The sequence below is a fragment of the Arachis stenosperma genome, chromosome 4 (genome assembly GCF_014773155.1).
Source record: "Arachis stenosperma cultivar V10309 chromosome 4, arast.V10309.gnm1.PFL2, whole genome shotgun sequence".
Taxonomy (NCBI): Eukaryota; Viridiplantae; Streptophyta; class Magnoliopsida; order Fabales; family Fabaceae; genus Arachis; species Arachis stenosperma.
This window is the reverse complement of record NC_080380.1, coordinates 2,139,680-2,156,790: the sequence shown is the minus strand read 5'-3', so window position 1 is coordinate 2,156,790 and position 17,111 is coordinate 2,139,680. Positions and strand designations below refer to the sequence as shown.

Genomic DNA, 17,111 nt, shown 5'->3' with positions numbered 1-17,111 from the left:
CATCCGTTCAAGTTCTTTTCGGGACTTTGGTGGATATGGCGAGCAAGGAATAATGACATCTTTAATCCTCATGAAACTTGGCCTCCGAAAAAAGTGATTTGTCTGGCATTAACTTCAGAAAAGGAGTTTAGAAATATTTTTGAATTACAACGTATGTCCCTTCCCTCTACTCTAAATGGTTTTTGGAATCCTCCATCCATTGGTACTTTTAAGATTAATTGTGATGCTAGTTATTTTGGTTCGGGTGATAGTGTTGGTTTTGCTTGTGTTATTAGAGATTGTAATGTGAGTTGGCAAATGGGGTATTTGGGAATGATTGAGAGTAATAGTATTCTTCAAGGAGAATTATTTGCTATTTGGAGAGGATATCTCTTAGCTTGGGATGTGTGTCAACGAGATGTTATTTGTGAGACGGATTGTGTGGAAGCATTTAATCTTGTTACTCAAGATGGTTTTGGGTTTATTGATCCATTGGTGCTCAAAATAAAAGATATTATGCATTGAAATTGGCGTGTTGACTTTCGTTTTTGATTATGAGAGATGTAAATACGGTGGCAAATACTATGACAAAGATGGCGATGAAGTTACAACTTTCGCATGTGAAGCTTCTTTCACCTTGAAAAGAGTTCAAGAATAATCTTAAACGAAACTGTCCCTCTATTTAAGCAGTTCCTTATTTTATTTGTTTTGTTTTTTTTTTATTTAATTTATTTCGGTCACAAAAAAATCACACTTGAAACTTGAAAGTCACAAAAAAATAACACTCGAACGACTGAGCCGATTGAACCGATAGATTCGTTGAATCGTTGGGAGAGCGGTTCGAAGACCCACCATTTTCTGAACCTTAGTCATTGCTTTGCTTTTGTTTTGAGTGCCGGGAGCAGCACACACAAATTCATTTCTTCTCAGTCATCATCACTACTTGGGGGAACTCCTCTCCCGCCATTTCCCCCCTCTCAAAACACACAGCACCCACAAAGAAAGGAAGAAAACATGAGTACCGTTGATAAGATGCTCATCAAAGGCATTCGGAGCTTCGACCCCGAGAACAAGAACGTCATCACCTTCTTCAGACCCTTAACCCTAATCGTTGGCCCCAACGGTGCTGGAAAAACCGTACGATTTTCATTCCCTCCCTTTTCTCTTCTCTTCTTCTTTCTCATAACCCTAACTTCTTACTATAATACGCCATTTTCATTCGTTTTATGCAGACAATCATCGAGTGCTTGAAGCTTTCTTGCACCGGCGAGTTGCCTCCTAATGCAAGGTCTGGTCACAGCTTCATTCATGACCCCAAGGTTCCTCTCTTAAAACTTGTTGTAGTATACTTATCACTTTAGGGATTTAGGATCATGTTAAGTTCACTCATGTTATATTTTACAAAACATAAGGATACTGCTATGGCTACTACTAATTGATTAGTATTTTGGAACTTGTTTTGGAAGGTTGCTGGTGAAACTGAAACGAAGGGCCAGATTAAGCTCCGATTTAAGACAGCAGCGGGCAAAGACGTGGTTTGCATAAGGTCCTTTCAGCTCACACAAAAGGCGTCGAAGATGGAATACAAGGCAATTGAGAGTGTACTTCAAACTATTAATCCTCATAATGGGGAGGTACATTGTCAACTTTATTCTTCAACTTCAACCACAAGATAGGTTCCATTTTCTTGATTTCAACATTAGTTTTAACGGTGTTGTGAAAATGTTGAGATGAGGAAACAATACAAAAGCAATATGTTGTGTTTATAATCAGTATAGGAAGTAGGTTAATGAAAGTGTTTTATTAATCCAATGAATGAGAGACTAAGTTTGGTTTACTTTGTTAACGTAGTATAGTTTGAATCTAGGGTTTGCTTCTGGCTTGTGATTGCCAAATTGTCTCTTTTTTTGATTTTCGTATTAACTTGACTTAATTGGTTTGCTTTGTCAGAAAGTTTGCCTTAGCTATAGATGTGCAGACATGGATAAGGAAATTCCTGCGCTCATGGGTGTTTCTAAGGCCATTTTAGAAAATGTTATATTTGTTCATCAAGATGAAGCAAATTGGCCACTGCAGGATCCTTCCACATTGAAGAAAAAGTTTGACGACATCTTTTCTGCAACTCGGTATCATTTGTGTTACTATACAATTCCTCTTTTATTAATCTTTTGTATGAAAAGGGTTACACATCACAGATCTACTTTGGATTTTCAACTTTTGTGAGCTTTGTATAATTCGGTTAACTTGTCTTTTACATATTGTGTTTGATCAATGCATTCTGCCCACCCAAATTACCAAATTTCTCATCATTATGAAATTCAAGTTGTCTTCCATCTTGCTCAAGTAGGTAGTACATGAAATCAGCTGTCACTACATTGTAAAATTGCTTCAGAAGAATCTTACTATCATAAGTATGAAGCAACTTTCAATCATCTATGGTTTAAATCACATAGCTGATAATACTCCATTACATGTGTGGAGTGCTCTGCTTGACGACAAAAAAAAAGGACAAAAAAAACACACACACACATTCCTTACTGAGCCATGTTAGGTTGAGTTTGCAAAAACTGATTAGGTACTTTACATAAAGCAATTCAAGGAAATGCTAGTGTTTGTGACTTAGAGTTGATAACATATTAATATTACTGAGCAGATATACAAAGGCACTGGAGGTTATAAAGAAACTTCACAAGGAACAAGCGCAAGAGATAAAGACTTTCAAGCTTAAGCTTGAGAATCTTCAAACATTGAAAGATGCAGCTTATAAGGTCACTTTCCTTTTCTAAAATTTGACATCTCTGCAGATGAAAATTTGCAAATTGTCTTCCCTTTTTATTTTACTTTATTTTATTTTTTTAATTTTTTCCTGATGATCTTGGACATAAACTGCGTTATTCTCCCTACTTTTTTGGATCATAAATGTAAGACACACAAAAAACAATTTGAATTCTTCTGAGTTCTTGCATTCATGTGCTGCTCAGTTGCTGCAACGACATATTATGTTTTGGAGGGCATTCATCTCTCCAGGCAGTGCTGTTGTCTTCTTTTCCATGTGTCTTCAAACAGAAATGTAGAGAAGTTCTGCCATTTTGACTACTATAAATATAAAATAGACCACAGTTTTTCCCAAAAAAGTAAAAGAAAAAAAAATCTGATTATAACTATTTTCTTTTATCTTCTTACAGCTTCGTGAAAGCATTGCCCAAGATCAGGAGAAAACAGAATCTCTAAAATGTCAGTTACAGGAGTTGGAAGGAAGCATTAAAGATGTGGATGATAAAATACATCATGCAGAGAAAACACTGAAAGATTTGCGAAAGCTGCAGGACCAAATCTCAACTAAAACTGCTCAACGAAGCACTCTGTTTAGGGAACAACAGAAACAATATGCAGCTCTTACCGAGGATAATGAAGGTGCTGACCATTGTTGTATATGTGTTACCATTTCTCTTTTAGTTTTCATCTAGTTTTAGTTTCATTCTATATTTCTATGTGCTTGTTTACCTATCGCCCACTAGTTTACTTCACAGTAAGTATTTTTTATACTTCTGGTTCTTACATTGATTAGACACTGATGAAGAGTTGATGGAATGGAAGACAAAGTTTGAAGAAAGGATTGGAATTTTACAAACAAAAATAAGCAAATTGGAGAGAGACTTGAATGACATTGACACTAAAAGTTCTTTCCTTAAGCAGACTATCAATGATTCCATCTGGGAGATCAGCAAGCTTCAAACTGAAGCTGAAGTAAATAATTGATGAAAAGTTGTGTTTATACAGCTATCCAGTTGTGTGGAACATTATTGTAATTTTCTCTACTTTGAACTACAGGCTCACATGTCTTTGAAGAATGAACGTGATTCGTGTATTAAAAATCTTTTTGCGAAGCATAATTTAGGGCCTCTTCCAGAGTCACCCTTCACTGATGAGGTTGCTACCAACCTGACCAATCGTGTAAAATCAAGGGCTTTAGATCTTGAGAAGGACCTCCAAGATAAAAAGGTGTGTTTTCTGTCCTCCATCTCTAATTACATCTTTGCTTTTAGGTACTTATGATAATGATTTGATAGAAATGTCAGAATTTTAGAGAATAATTGATGCTGGTTAGATAATTGATCTCGTGGGCTTCATTGTCATACTTGGCTAGCGACTATTGTAACGGATTTCTTTGCTGGATATACAGAGAGAATGGCATGCTAATGTGCATGACATGCGTATTTTTCCTTGGTGCTTTTGTTAGCAGGATATGTTATCCTAGTTTTTTGTACTTTATTCTGTCTGTTAAGTTATTCACTAATGAATTGATGTTTTGTTTGATGTGCTTCTCTTGATTGACAAAACTTCTAAATCATTTTCAATATTTCAACACTTACAAAACATCATCAATGTTGAAGATGTCAGTAACATCAGATATTCTAAAATATTCCTGGAGCTTCTAAATTATGGTGAATTGAGTATCTTATTTTATATTTTTGGATTCTTTTGCGCAGAAAGCAGATGACAATAAACTCAAGATGGCATGGGACTGTTACATGAATGCCAATGACCGATGGAAAAATACCGAGGCTCAAAAAAAAGCTAAATCAGAGATCAAGGTTTGACATTTAAATGCATGGTCAGATGCCAACTCGTTTTATGATATTAAGATTTTGTTATATATGCAGAATGGCATTGTTAGACGCATTGAGGAAAAAGAAAATGAGCGTGATTCACTTGAACTTCAAATTTCCAATGTAAACATTTCTCACATTGATGAAAGAGAAAGAAATTTGGTGAGTTTAGCCTGTTGTTTGATGTTGTTCAGTTGCACATAACCTTAATTTTAGACACCAGCAAGTTTTATGAAGTGATGCTTGCAGCGAATAGATGTCGAGAGGAAGACAAACCAACTAGCTGAAAGAGAATTTGAAGTAAATATACGTCAAAAGCAAAGTGAGGTATATAGTATTGAACAAAAGATTAAGGCTGTCAATCGGGAGAAGGATATCATGGTTGCTGATTCAGAGGACAGAGTGAAGCTATCTTTTAAGAAAGCAGAGTTGGAGAATCACAAGAAAAAACATAGAAAGATGTAAATCAATTTTTTGTATCATTTAATTTTCCTTATTATTGGCTTTCTGTTTTCATAACTGTATATTATGAAGTTGATAATCCTCTGTGTATTCTTTACAGAGTAGATGACCAAAAGGATAAAATAAAAATGGTGCTAAAAGGGAGGGTCCCTGCTGATAAGGATCTGATGAAGGAAGTTTCTCAAGCATTAAGGTTGATCGGGGAAACCCTTTCTTTTGTTGTGTTTTTCTTATATATATTTGCAAAATTTCAGTGTTGGAAACCCGTAGTTTTTTATTGCGGATGACGGCTCATGACGGTGAGCAAAAAATCCGCCATAAAATTATTGCGGATGGCGTTGCGGGAAACGGCGGATTACCTAAAAAATACATATATGTGTACAAACAAACATGCAGAAAAATTGCAAATATAATAAACTATAAAATCTAGTCTATATAAGCAATTTTCTAGTCATAAGACATCCAATTAATGCAGCAAATATAGTAGCAAATTTAACAAATAAACATAACATCAAGTTCAAGTCATATTTCATAAGTCATAAGAGGCCATAAAACATAACACAGAGAACATAAAAACTAGAAACTTAAAAGAAAAACCAAGCCGTTGTCTCATAATGTCTTTAGACTAACAAATGATGAAATAAACCATCTAAATATAGAATCAGGGCTTGTCTGGAAGTAGACATAGTGAATTGAACGGAAAAAAAAATTGGAAGAAGAGAGGTTTATATCACTGATAAGGTGTATAAAAAGGGGCACCAGGGAAGAGAGAAAAAAAAAATAGGAGCAGAGAAGTTAACACGGAATGTACGAACCAGAGAAAGAGGGAACCGTGGTTAGTGTACACTACTTCTGATTACATTTTTTCTTTTGTTCCTTTGTTTTTTGAAAGGCAAATTGGCCTGCTATTATATGATTTTTCATTTTTTTCTTCGGATACATTGAAAGTGGAACAGAATGCGGGGGGTAATGAAGTTGCTGTGTTAAAAAAAAAAAACAGAATAAAGTAAAGCTAATATTCTACTGAGTGCCATAGTTGTCTTTGTTGTTATTTTGTGGTTTCACATGATTTTGTTGTATTTCATTCTGCACAAAAAAAGGAAAAAAAAAAACGAAACCTTCAATTACGTACATCCTGAGTACCCTTTGATTCATTCATTTTTTGGTGCAGGACTCTTGGTAGTGAATATGATAATCAAAATGCAAGTTGCAATGAGGTCAAAATGGAAGTTACCAAGTTGGAGACAAAAGAAACGGAAATTAAAAATAATCTGCTCAAACACAAGAAGGATTTGGAATGTAAGTGCTATATGTCATTCCAATAAACTATAGATTAACCATTAGCTCCATTATTATAACTTTTTTCCTTGAAATAAATTTCTTTTATAGGAAAATCAGTTACATATTTTTATATAACCTTTTTTGGGTTTATTTGTGATTTAAAAAAAAAACATAAGCTAAAAATAAGTAGCGTTTCTGCTTTTTTTTTTAACAAGCATATAGGAAGCAGCTTCTCCCAAAAAGTAGAAGCAGTAGAAGAGAGAAAAAACTCTTCCTAAAAATCAATAATACTCATTGGTTGTTATTTTACTTTTCTAATGTTGCACATTTTCATTTTTTTAATCTTAAATATTATTTACGATAATACAATAAATATGTAAAATTTTTATTAGAATCTTAAATAATAAAAACTATATTTCTGTCATGTAGTTGGTTTAGTAAAAGGTAAATTATGTTTTTTATGTAACCAAAGTTAGTACACATAGTAAACTCTAATTTGTTATCCTTGTTATTTTGTTTAAATATAAATATAGTTTCATTCCTTAGGTTATTTTTATATTATTAATTATATATTGTATTAATTATTTTTGTTAATTATTTAATTTTATTAATTAAAATAAGTATGCATTTTTTAATTTTTGTAGTACAATGTATGACTTTCAATCTAAAAGTATTTCTCCAAAAGTGAATATTTATGCCCCTGATTGTTCTTTAATAAAGAAAAAAAACTTACATTTATTACATCCAAACAACTTGATTACTTTTGATTTTAAAAAAAACACATTTGTGTCTGCATCCAAACACAGCAAATTTCTGCTTTTTCTTAATTTTGCTTTTTATCTTACCAAAAGCATTAATAAATGAGCCCATTGTAGTATAGATACAAAAATATTCATGTGCTTCTACTAGAAACACAAGTTTTTGGGAAAGGTGATTTCATGACATTTTAAGTGAGGATGTGAAATCAGTGTTGAGTTCTGCATCCGTTATTCTAAAAATGTTTAGTAGGTAGTATATGTTTATCTTGTTGATATTTTAACAGAAATTAGAAATTATTATTATTTTAAGTTTACTATTGTGGTCTCTACATTCCTTTGCCTCTGTTGCATTATAAAATAGTAAGGAATTTGTATATTGATTCAGCAGGGCTGTGAAAGCCACATCTAGTTTTTGGTGGTGGATGGTGGCTCATGGCAGAAGAGTAAAACACCGCCCTGAGGTTATAGCGGATGGTGTGGCAAAGGGTGGAAATGGCAGATACATTAAAAAATATATAAAAATTGTATACAAATAGATACTGAAATAATCTACAAAATATAAATAAAAGTACTAAAAGATAGAAAGGAATTATATCTAAACTACTAGCTACTAATACTTTGTTAATAATAATATGAAACTATTGATCCATATTATAACAATCAATATTAAAGATTAAAACTAATATCAATTTGACATAAATAATATCATTAATATTAATAATAAACTAAGCAGCAGCAGAAGCAAGTTGAGGGTTTAGAATAGAAAATAAAAAAAATTAAGGGGTGAGAATAGAAAAAAAGGGATTAGAATGGAAAAGCAAAAACTTAAGGGTTCAAAATATAAAGAAATAAAGGAAGCAGCTTAGAGAAGTAAATTCACGAACAATATTCAACGTCATTGTCTTCCTCTGCGGGTCATGATGCCATCATCCTCAATATTGTGTGCCTCTGTTGCTTTGTTGTAGTGGTCTTCCTCCGTAGAACAGCGGTGATGCTGTTGGCATCACAAGTCACACAGGTCTTCGGTCTTCCTCAAGCATCAGAGAGGGGGGTGAATGATAGAGTGAGAGGGCAAGAAGCAGAATACGAGAGCCAGAGGAGGTTTTTTTTATAAATGTTAGGGTTGCTATCTAAATAACCAAAAGACCCTCAGTTTAAATAAAATTTCAAAACCCCCACCATTTATGCCATACTTGTATCGGACCGCCATAGTGCCACCGCCAATGCGACCATTTACCCAATGCCATTTCCGCAACGCCACATGCTTAAGATGCTGGTTATCCCAAAAACCGCCACGCCATAATTTAAAAGCACTGAGCCACATGATTCTGAATATCATTTATAATTTTTTTACATGATAATCGAATGTAAGAGAATGACATTGGTATTTTTAATTTAAAAGCACTGAACCACATGATTCTGAATATCATTTATAATTTTTTTATATGATAATAGCATGCAACAGAATGAAATTGGCATTTTGTAATTTTGCATTTTTATGGCTTTTATATTACTGATATTGGAAACAGCTTATATTTGCATTTCTTTATGTTTCTACTCCTTCAGTTTTCTAGTTTGTTTGTTACTTCCAGCATGCAGAATTACTGAATACAATGTTATGCACCCTTACATCAAAAATATTTTCATGCAGCAAAAAAGAGACGTATTGAAACCGAGCTTCAGTCTTTGGATCCTCAGTGGTCTTGTATTGATTCTTATCTCGAAATGTTAGAGTCTTTTAAGGAGAAGAGAGATTTCGCAATAAGGTTATTTTATGCCAAACCACTTACACAGTCTTCTTTTTGACAGCATTGAACTGTTCGTGTTGTCACTGTTTTGACTGCTCCAAACGTACTGATAATTTATCTGGTTATTTCCTGCAGCAAGTATAAAGGTAATGAAGGTATCCAAAACTCACTTGATCTTTTTGCAAAGGAAGCCAGAACTAAGCATGCTTGCCCTTGCTGTGACCGCGCCTTCTCTGCAGAAGAAGAAGACGAGTTTGTGAAGAAGGTTTGTAAAGTTCACAGCCTATTGTAATGTACTAGTTTATCTATTGGCTTTGACCAGGCACTTCATATGGTTTTGATTTCACTGCTTCTTTTTCTCTGTTTATATTTCATTTTAAAATAATGACAGCAAAGATCAAGGGTTGCTAATTCAGCTAAAGTTATTAAAGCTCTTGCTGAGGAGTCTGCAATTGCAGACTCTAACTATCAGCAGTTGGACAACCTTCGTGTAGTTTATGAAGAATATGTCAAACTTAACGAGGAGACAATCCCTGATGCTGAAAGTAAACTTCAGCAAATTAATGAGGAGCTGGATTGCAAATCTCAGGAACTGGATGATGTAACTATCTTAATTAATTTGGAATAGTTTCTTGCGTAAGATTCTGGTTTAGTTTTAATGTTTCATTTAGTGTTATCTGTGTTGTTAACTTGTTCTATCTTATTTAACATTATAACTTCCAAAATTTTGTTTCAGATGTTAGGTGTTTTAGCACAAATACAGAGTGACAGAGATGTGGCCAAAGCATTGATGCAACATATTGAAACCGCTGACCGGCATTTTCAAGAAACTATTGCTTTGCAGAAGCAAGTAGAGGATTTAGAATATAAGCTTGATTTTCGGGGACAAGGAGTGAGGACTATGGAAGAAATTCAATTGGAGCTTAAATCATTGCAGGGAACAAAGTAAATGATTTAAGTTAATTACTACTTTTTACAAACATGGTCAATTTTGTTGTCTAAACCTATTAACTAAGTTATATCTTATGGTATTTCTGTCATATAATATCTCTGGGATTAGTTTTATGTTCTCTATTATTCTATGATTGTTTCCTTATTTGATAGGATTTGGGATTTTCCTATTATTATAAATAGGCATAGGTGTTCATCTTGTAAGATACCACATCACATCATATTATACTAATATCAATATATATTCGTAGTCTTTCTTTTTTTTTGCATAATCCTTCTCCCTATCTTAATGAAATTCATTATTTATCCAATAAAATATTCAGTCTTTCTTTCATATCCTCTTTCTCAGTTTCCTATCACAACAATATCCATGCATATTTTGGTTAATAGGGACAATTTACATGCTGAATTGGAGAAGCTGAGGGAAGAACAGAGATATGCAGAGAATGATCTATCAAGTATTCAAATAAGGTGGCACACTCTTAGGGAGGAGAAAGTCAAAGCAGCCAACACATTGCAAGATGCTAAAAGGGTAGAAGAAGAATTAGCACGTCTGACTGAAGAAAAGACCAACGTTGATCTTGATGAAAAGGTTGTCTACTTATCCATGACATTGATGGATACTTAGTTTTAAGTTATAGGCATGTAAATGACCCTTTTAGTGCATATATTTGAGTATCTTTCACTCACAAAACACTTACAAAAGAATTTCAGTAAAATGATTCATTCTCTTGCATATAACATGGATTATTGAGTTTTATTCTAACTATTTTTTGGCTAATTGAATTTTTCATCCAATTGTGTATGTTGAATACTTGGATTTGTGTTCAATTACACTAAAGAAATGTCTTTTTATCAAAAGAAATGTTTCTCTTTTTCAAAATACCCAATCTGAATAATGACTAATAGAGTTGTTTTAGTTTATCATTTGTTGCAGTATGCTTTATTTGGTTTATTTCCAGGGGAACAAAAGTCAGAAGCCTTTTTTTAATTTTTCTTGTCAAGGCTTAATAATTGATTACCTTTGGTTATTCATTTTTAAACAATGAAGTATCTGTCTCTCTCTCATTCCACTCGATCTGTTTGCAGCATTTAGCAGAAGCTCTTCGACCCTTATCCAAGGAGAGAGATAAATTACTTGCTGACCATGATGAACTGAAAGTTAGACTTAATCGTGATTATGAGTACCTAGTTGAACAAAAGAGAATTTATCAGCAAGAAGCTGAATCACTTTTTAAAATGACTTCTAAAATTAGAGAGTAAGTTTTGTCAGCTTGAAAGTGTTTTTCTAGGTTTATTATAGTCTACTTTTCTTTAACACAACTTTTGTTTATCCAGGTACTCAGATTTAAAGAAAGGGGACAGGTTAAAGGAACTGCAGGAAAAGAAATCTCTATCAGAGTCTGAACTTAAAAGTTGTGATGCTAGGAAGCAAGAAATTTTAGCTGATGTTAACAAAAGCAAAGATTTGTTGCGAGATCAAGATAATATAAAAAGAAATATCGAGGACCACTTAAATTACCGGAAAACAAAGGCTGAAGTAGATGAGCTAGGACGTGAAATTGAAAGACTCGAAGAAAGTATATTGAAGGTTGGTGGTGTGTCCGCAATTGAAAGTGAACTACAGAAATTATCAAAGGAGAGAGAGACGCTTCTTTCAGAGGTATTCTCAAATCTATGAATCATATCTCTAAGCATGCAATACATTAATAGTTTAGCCACACAGTGATTAGACATTTTACCATCTACCTACTAATATTAAATTGACACCATTTTTCTTCGTTTCAAATTTTTGTTGTCAACTGGTGTCTCGATGACAGTTAAACAGGTACCATGGAACAATGTCTGTTTACCAAAGCAATATTTCCAAAAATAAGATTGATCTTAAGCAGTCTCAATACAAGGACATAGATAAGCGATACTTTGATCAGCTTATACAGCTTAAGGTGTAATCTACTGTCATACTTGTACACTTTCTACTTCAAGACTTCTTCTGAAATGGCTAACAGTTTAAATCTTCATCACAGACAACTGAAATGGCGAACAAGGACCTGGACAGATACTACAATGCACTTGATAAGTGAGTTTCTTAGAATTCAATAGAAGTTACTACCGGATCCATCAATTTTGTATGTACTAGTCATGGCTATGGAAACCTCTTTATAGGCTATATGCATTCTCAGGTATATGTTGTATATTTTGTTTGTTAGATCCTATGGATTATCTTACCGACCTGGAGAGATTGAAAGCTGAACTGCTGAACTGCACTTTAGGCTGTGTTTGGTTACTGTCTAAAAAAATAGAGACATAGACACAAACACAGAGACACATATGAACACAAAGATACACAAATTTTATAACATGTTTGGTGATAATGGACAAGACACATCTATTTAATTCAAAAGTCAATTTTTGCTCCCAAACTAAAACAACCTCAATCCCATCACCACCACCACCACCTCTGATTTCCATTGCCACCACTATCATCATTTCTAATTTTCAATCTTATCTCAAATAATTAAAATTAACAACTCTAATTCAAATATCAGTTACAGAACTAAAATTAAAAAAAATTGGAATAATTAAAAAAAGTAAACAGAAACAGATCTAACAAAAAAAGATCTGAGAAGGAGGGTAAGGGTTTGCTGAAACTGTGGATGACAAACAAAGAGGGCAGCGGCAACATGACGACGGTGATCGGAGGGCGACGCAGTGGACGACGAGTGAAGAGGGCAGCGGCGAATATAGATCTGGAGGCAAGGTGAGGGAGGCGTCGGCACGCGCGAGCAAAGGAGGAAGAGAGGCAGCCGGAGACACGACGACACAACATTGAGGGAGGCGGCGGCAGCGAAGGGGGTGGGGGGGAGAGAGAGAGAGAAGCGGACAAAGGAAGGAGGCAGTGGCAACGCCGGTAGTGGTGGCGGCGACAATGGTGGAAGGAGAAGGCAGTGGTAGAAGGGAGGGAGGAAGGTTGAAGGAACTGACAAAAGGAGAAGCAGAGGAGAGTTATGAGGATTAGGATAAATGACAAGATTGGAATTTTAAAAAGTAATCAGGGATAGAATTGGAAAAATGTGTCTCATGGGTTCTGTCTTAGTGTCATATCTTGAAAGAGATACACTAAATACACGTCTTTTATGTGCATCTTTGTGTAACTGTGTCCATTAAAATTTTGTGTCTCAGCAAACAAACGGTGTACACGTGCCACCGTGTCCATGTCTCTCGTGGACATAGACATGAACCAAACAGGGCCTTAGGTCCCGTTAGCACTAATAACGTCGGACTTTGATGGCATAAGTTTTATTTGTGGAAATGTCATGCCTTTAGTATTCAAGTTGAAGCTGCCATGAAGTCCCTTTCCCTGATCAAAGATGATATCTTTTTCTTTGCTGGTGTAGCATTGTAAATGACATTTTTGAATTTGGTAGAGTCAATCAAACGGCTAGATCGGTTAAAAGGCACCAGTGTTGATCTGGCTAATAGGGGACTTAATTGCATCAATTTGAACAGAGAATCACATTGTTCCAACTCAAATTAGGGGGACTCGATATCAAACTATCTTAGATCAGAACTAGTAGAACTGAAAGTACAACTATGTTAGAGCAAGGAAATGCATTTCTCTTCAGAGATCATTTGATTGGTGTACTCACTTTTAGTGTTTGTTCTTATTGCAAGCTAAATAGCTGATTATCATGCCTGACATAGAATCGTTATTCTCTGCTCTTGTTTGGTGTAGTCAAGTGATCATATTGATATTTAACCCTCAACAAAATTAGATATATGTGCCTTATATTTTAATCAACATTTAATTTTCCTTGTGTTCCATTTCAGAGCATTGATGCGCTTCCACTCAATGAAAATGGAAGAAATCAACAAAATTATAAGGGAATTGTGGCAACAAACCTATAGAGGACAGGATATAGATTACATTAGTATTCATTCAGATTCTGAAGGTGCTGGGACCCGTTCCTACAGTTACAAGGTTTGTCATCTGTGTATTCAATCACCGGTCCCTTCAAAAGCTGTGTAATATTCTCATCGATTCCTGGAATATTGCTTCTTCCACCTTCCATACAGGTTCTCATGCAGACTGGTGATGCCGAGCTAGAAATGAGAGGAAGATGTAGTGCGGGCCAGAAGGTCTGTTATTACAATGTTGAGGTTTAGTGTATATATATATTGAGAGAGTTAAGATCAAATCACATTGCCTACTGTTGGATTAGAAGCTTATATATTGTAGATTATAAATATAAAATTTTATATCAATCTAAAATCATTTGATAACTTTTTTATAGATCAAATTGACAGTAATATAGAAGTTTTTAACATCCATGAATATGAATTGTTAGAATAGATGTTCATTTTTTTACAAAATTTAACACAAGGTCTTTATGATAGGTGAGTATAATTCAACAGTAGCAGTGTAACTTTGCTTAAATTGACATTGGTATCAGTTGATCCTAATTCGTACATTATAATCTTTTAAAAACAAGCTTGACTAAATTTCGAGGTTACAGGTCCTTGCATCTCTTATCATTCGCTTGGCGTTAGCTGAAACTTTTTGCCTCAATTGTGGAATATTGGCACTGGACGAGCCAACCACAAATTTGGATGGCCCCAATGCTGAAAGTCTGGCTGCTGCTCTCCTAAGGTGTGAATAGATCTCCTAGTTCACAGGCTAGCAGTTAGTTATTGTCAAGTAATTTTTCACTTTCCCGCCTTTTATCTTCTTAACATGCAGGATCATGGAAGACAGGAAAGGCCAGGAAAATTTTCAGCTAATCGTAATTACTCATGATGAGCGTTTTGCTCAACTGATTGGTCAGCGCCAGCATGCAGAGAAATATTATCGAGTCTCAAAAGATGATCTGTAAGGATAGCAATACCAGCATTTGTTTCAAATTCATCTGATTATATGTGGATCCTTCGGGTGAAATTTTTATGACCTTGTCACTACTAATGTAAATCTTTTTACCATCAGTGGTGAAAATTTATACATGACAAGATTTTTGTGCAAGATTACTTCCCCATGTTACTACTGTCTCTGCTTATTAACAGCTTTCTATCTTACGTTTTCAGTCAGCACAGTATAATTGAATGCCAGGAGATATTTGACTGAAGAGAAGACTATATTTAGTTAGTTACTCCTTCGTGAATTCTTGTCTGACCACATCGGAGAAAATGAGGATCTGAAGAACCGGAGCCCCAAGACTTCATACATTTATGCTGTAACTTGATCAAGTTATAAGATGCTCTAGATGGGTGGAAATTTGTATACTAATTTTGTTAATCTTTGACTACTTTCTATAACATTTGAATTTTGTTCATAAGCTTTTCACGATTGCTGGAAACTGGAATTTTGAAATCAGGCCTGTATATAAAAAAATGATTGATCATCAAGGTTCTATGCAAGCTAGGAAGGACCAGATCGGCGCAGTGCACTTAGAGTTTGAACCCAAAACCTTTGTAATAATGAAGAGAGAAAGCTAAAAAATGTGTAATGTGAATTATGGGTTCGTTTAGCACTAATCTGTGCTTATACATATGGAGAAGGATAGTTTGCTGTGTAAGCTAGCCCAAAGGGTAGAATAGTCCTTTCTTGCTTAAGTTAGTTATAACAGCTGTAATAAACTTGCAGCTATCCTTGCTGGTTTTGCTCTAGTAACCAACTCAACTCTTATAACTAACACTTCTCTAGACTTCAACCTATTATTGTGGTTCACAATTCTTGTCCCGTTGAGGGTTGCCAACATGAGTGGTATAATAATCTTGTCAAAGGGTGAATTTTTTATCGCCACCCGACATTAAGGTATCAAAACGGTATTTGAAGATTCAGTCGCAGACCGAAAATTTTTTGAAAGATCGATATTAACAAATCATACCTTGAATAGTTTGAAAATACAACAAAAAGCCAATAAATGTTATATTTTTTAGAAGTAATAAATTTTTTTTATATCTAGCAAACAATTTATTTATTTAATTTAAAATTTTGTGATAATATTTGAATAAATATTTAAAAGGTGTACAAGAAAATTTGGAATAAAATTTGATCTTTAGATTTTTTATTTAAAAAAGTTCATTCAAAATATTTTTTTTTTTAAAATTACTCGACAAAAAAATGACTAAATTTAAAGCTGAAAAAATCTTATTTTTTCAATAATAATTGTAAAAGTTATATCAAAATTTGATCTCTAAAATTGATTTTATATATGTAATATCTAATTTTTTTTGTCATATTTTAAACTTTTTTGGGTGCTTATTTATTCTTAGCATATTTTGAATTTTTTTTCATTGACCATATAAATTTTTAGATACTATTTTAATAGTTTACTCTTAAAAAAAAAGGGCATGATGGAATACTTACAAAAATGCATAAATACCTTAAGTTTATATACAATTACTGATAGATTTTTGTATACTTTGGTAGCAGGTGATTGATAATAACATTAGGATTTATTGAGAGACTAATTTAAATTGATCTAACAAATTTAGGGTGCTTTTGGTTTACGTATTTATTTTTATTTTTAGTATTTTTTATTTTCTAAATTTTGTGAAGATAAAAATGAAAATAAAAAATAAAATATTATTATTTTTACTGTTTTCATTTTTTTTACAAAATTTAAAAAACAAAAAATATTAAAAAAAACGCAAATAAAAAACACCCTTATCTTGTCAGTAATAAAAAGGTAATACTAAGCGGCTGCCATGTTAACGGTTAACAAAGAACCGCATCAATGAGTAATAGTCATCTCAGTTAAAGAGATGATAAGGACTAATATGATTAGGTTTTTTACCTTTTAGAGACAAATTTAATTAATTTATTCCTTAAAAACAAAAATAGAGATAGAGAGGCGCGCGAAAAAGCGGCAGCAACGTTAGACTGAGTGTCGGAGGGTGAGGCACGTCGGGTTGACTGGCCGGGGTAAAGATGGTGTCAATGAGAGGATGCGGCGGGGAGAAGACGACGGTGAATTTTGAACGTGTATTGAAGGTTATGGTAAGATTAGAAATAACCGTACGTCCATACGTAATGTGAATGTGTTTAAAACTTTAAATACTAATTCTAATTTTTCAAATTTTAAAATTTGAAATTAAATAATTAATTAATGATTTAATTTTTAATTGTAATTTGAGAAAGTATGAAGAGTCAATGTAATTATTGTACAATGTGTACAATAGGAGTATTTTTGAAATTAATATTAATTAATAATAATTAAATTAATTAATTACAAAATTATTTCTAATTTTAAATACAAAACAAATAAAAATTTCAAAATACGTCTTCCTTCTCTCTCTCCCTCTCCATCCTCTCTCATCGGTGC

General features: G+C 33.7%; 1 protein-coding gene across 1 annotated transcript; it reads left to right on the top strand.

The window, feature by feature from the left end:
• Nucleotides 1-824: 824 nt before the first annotated feature.
• Nucleotides 825-15,498, top strand: LOC130974292 (DNA repair protein RAD50). Its single transcript, XM_057899098.1, has 27 exons — nt 825-1,116; nt 1,212-1,298; nt 1,446-1,613; nt 1,930-2,105; nt 2,633-2,747; nt 3,165-3,393; nt 3,548-3,726; nt 3,811-3,981; nt 4,470-4,574; nt 4,644-4,751; nt 4,839-5,050; nt 5,152-5,244; nt 6,223-6,350; nt 8,742-8,856; nt 8,974-9,103; nt 9,230-9,439; nt 9,575-9,783; nt 10,180-10,381; nt 10,879-11,048; nt 11,128-11,452; nt 11,610-11,735; nt 11,817-11,869; nt 13,621-13,771; nt 13,867-13,929; nt 14,307-14,440; nt 14,531-14,659; nt 14,869-15,498. Exons 1-27 carry the CDS (start codon nt 994-996, stop codon nt 14,906-14,908), a joined length of 3,951 nt encoding a protein of 1,316 aa, XP_057755081.1. The 5' UTR covers nt 825-993; the 3' UTR covers nt 14,909-15,498.
• The last annotated feature ends 1,613 nt before the right edge of the window (nt 15,499-17,111 follow it).

Excerpts from the sequence above, each read along its gene's own strand:
- LOC130974292 (XM_057899098.1), top strand. The coding sequence starts at position 994 with ATGAGTACCGTTGATAAGATGCTCATCAAAGGCATTCGGAGCTTCGAC. Across the intron at positions 1,117-1,211 it reads CCAACGGTGCTGGAAAAACC|ACAATCATCGAGTGCTTGAA; the intron begins GTACGATTTTCA and ends CGTTTTATGCAG. Across the intron at positions 8,857-8,973 it reads AAGAGAGATTTCGCAATAAG|CAAGTATAAAGGTAATGAAG; the intron begins GTTATTTTATGC and ends TATTTCCTGCAG.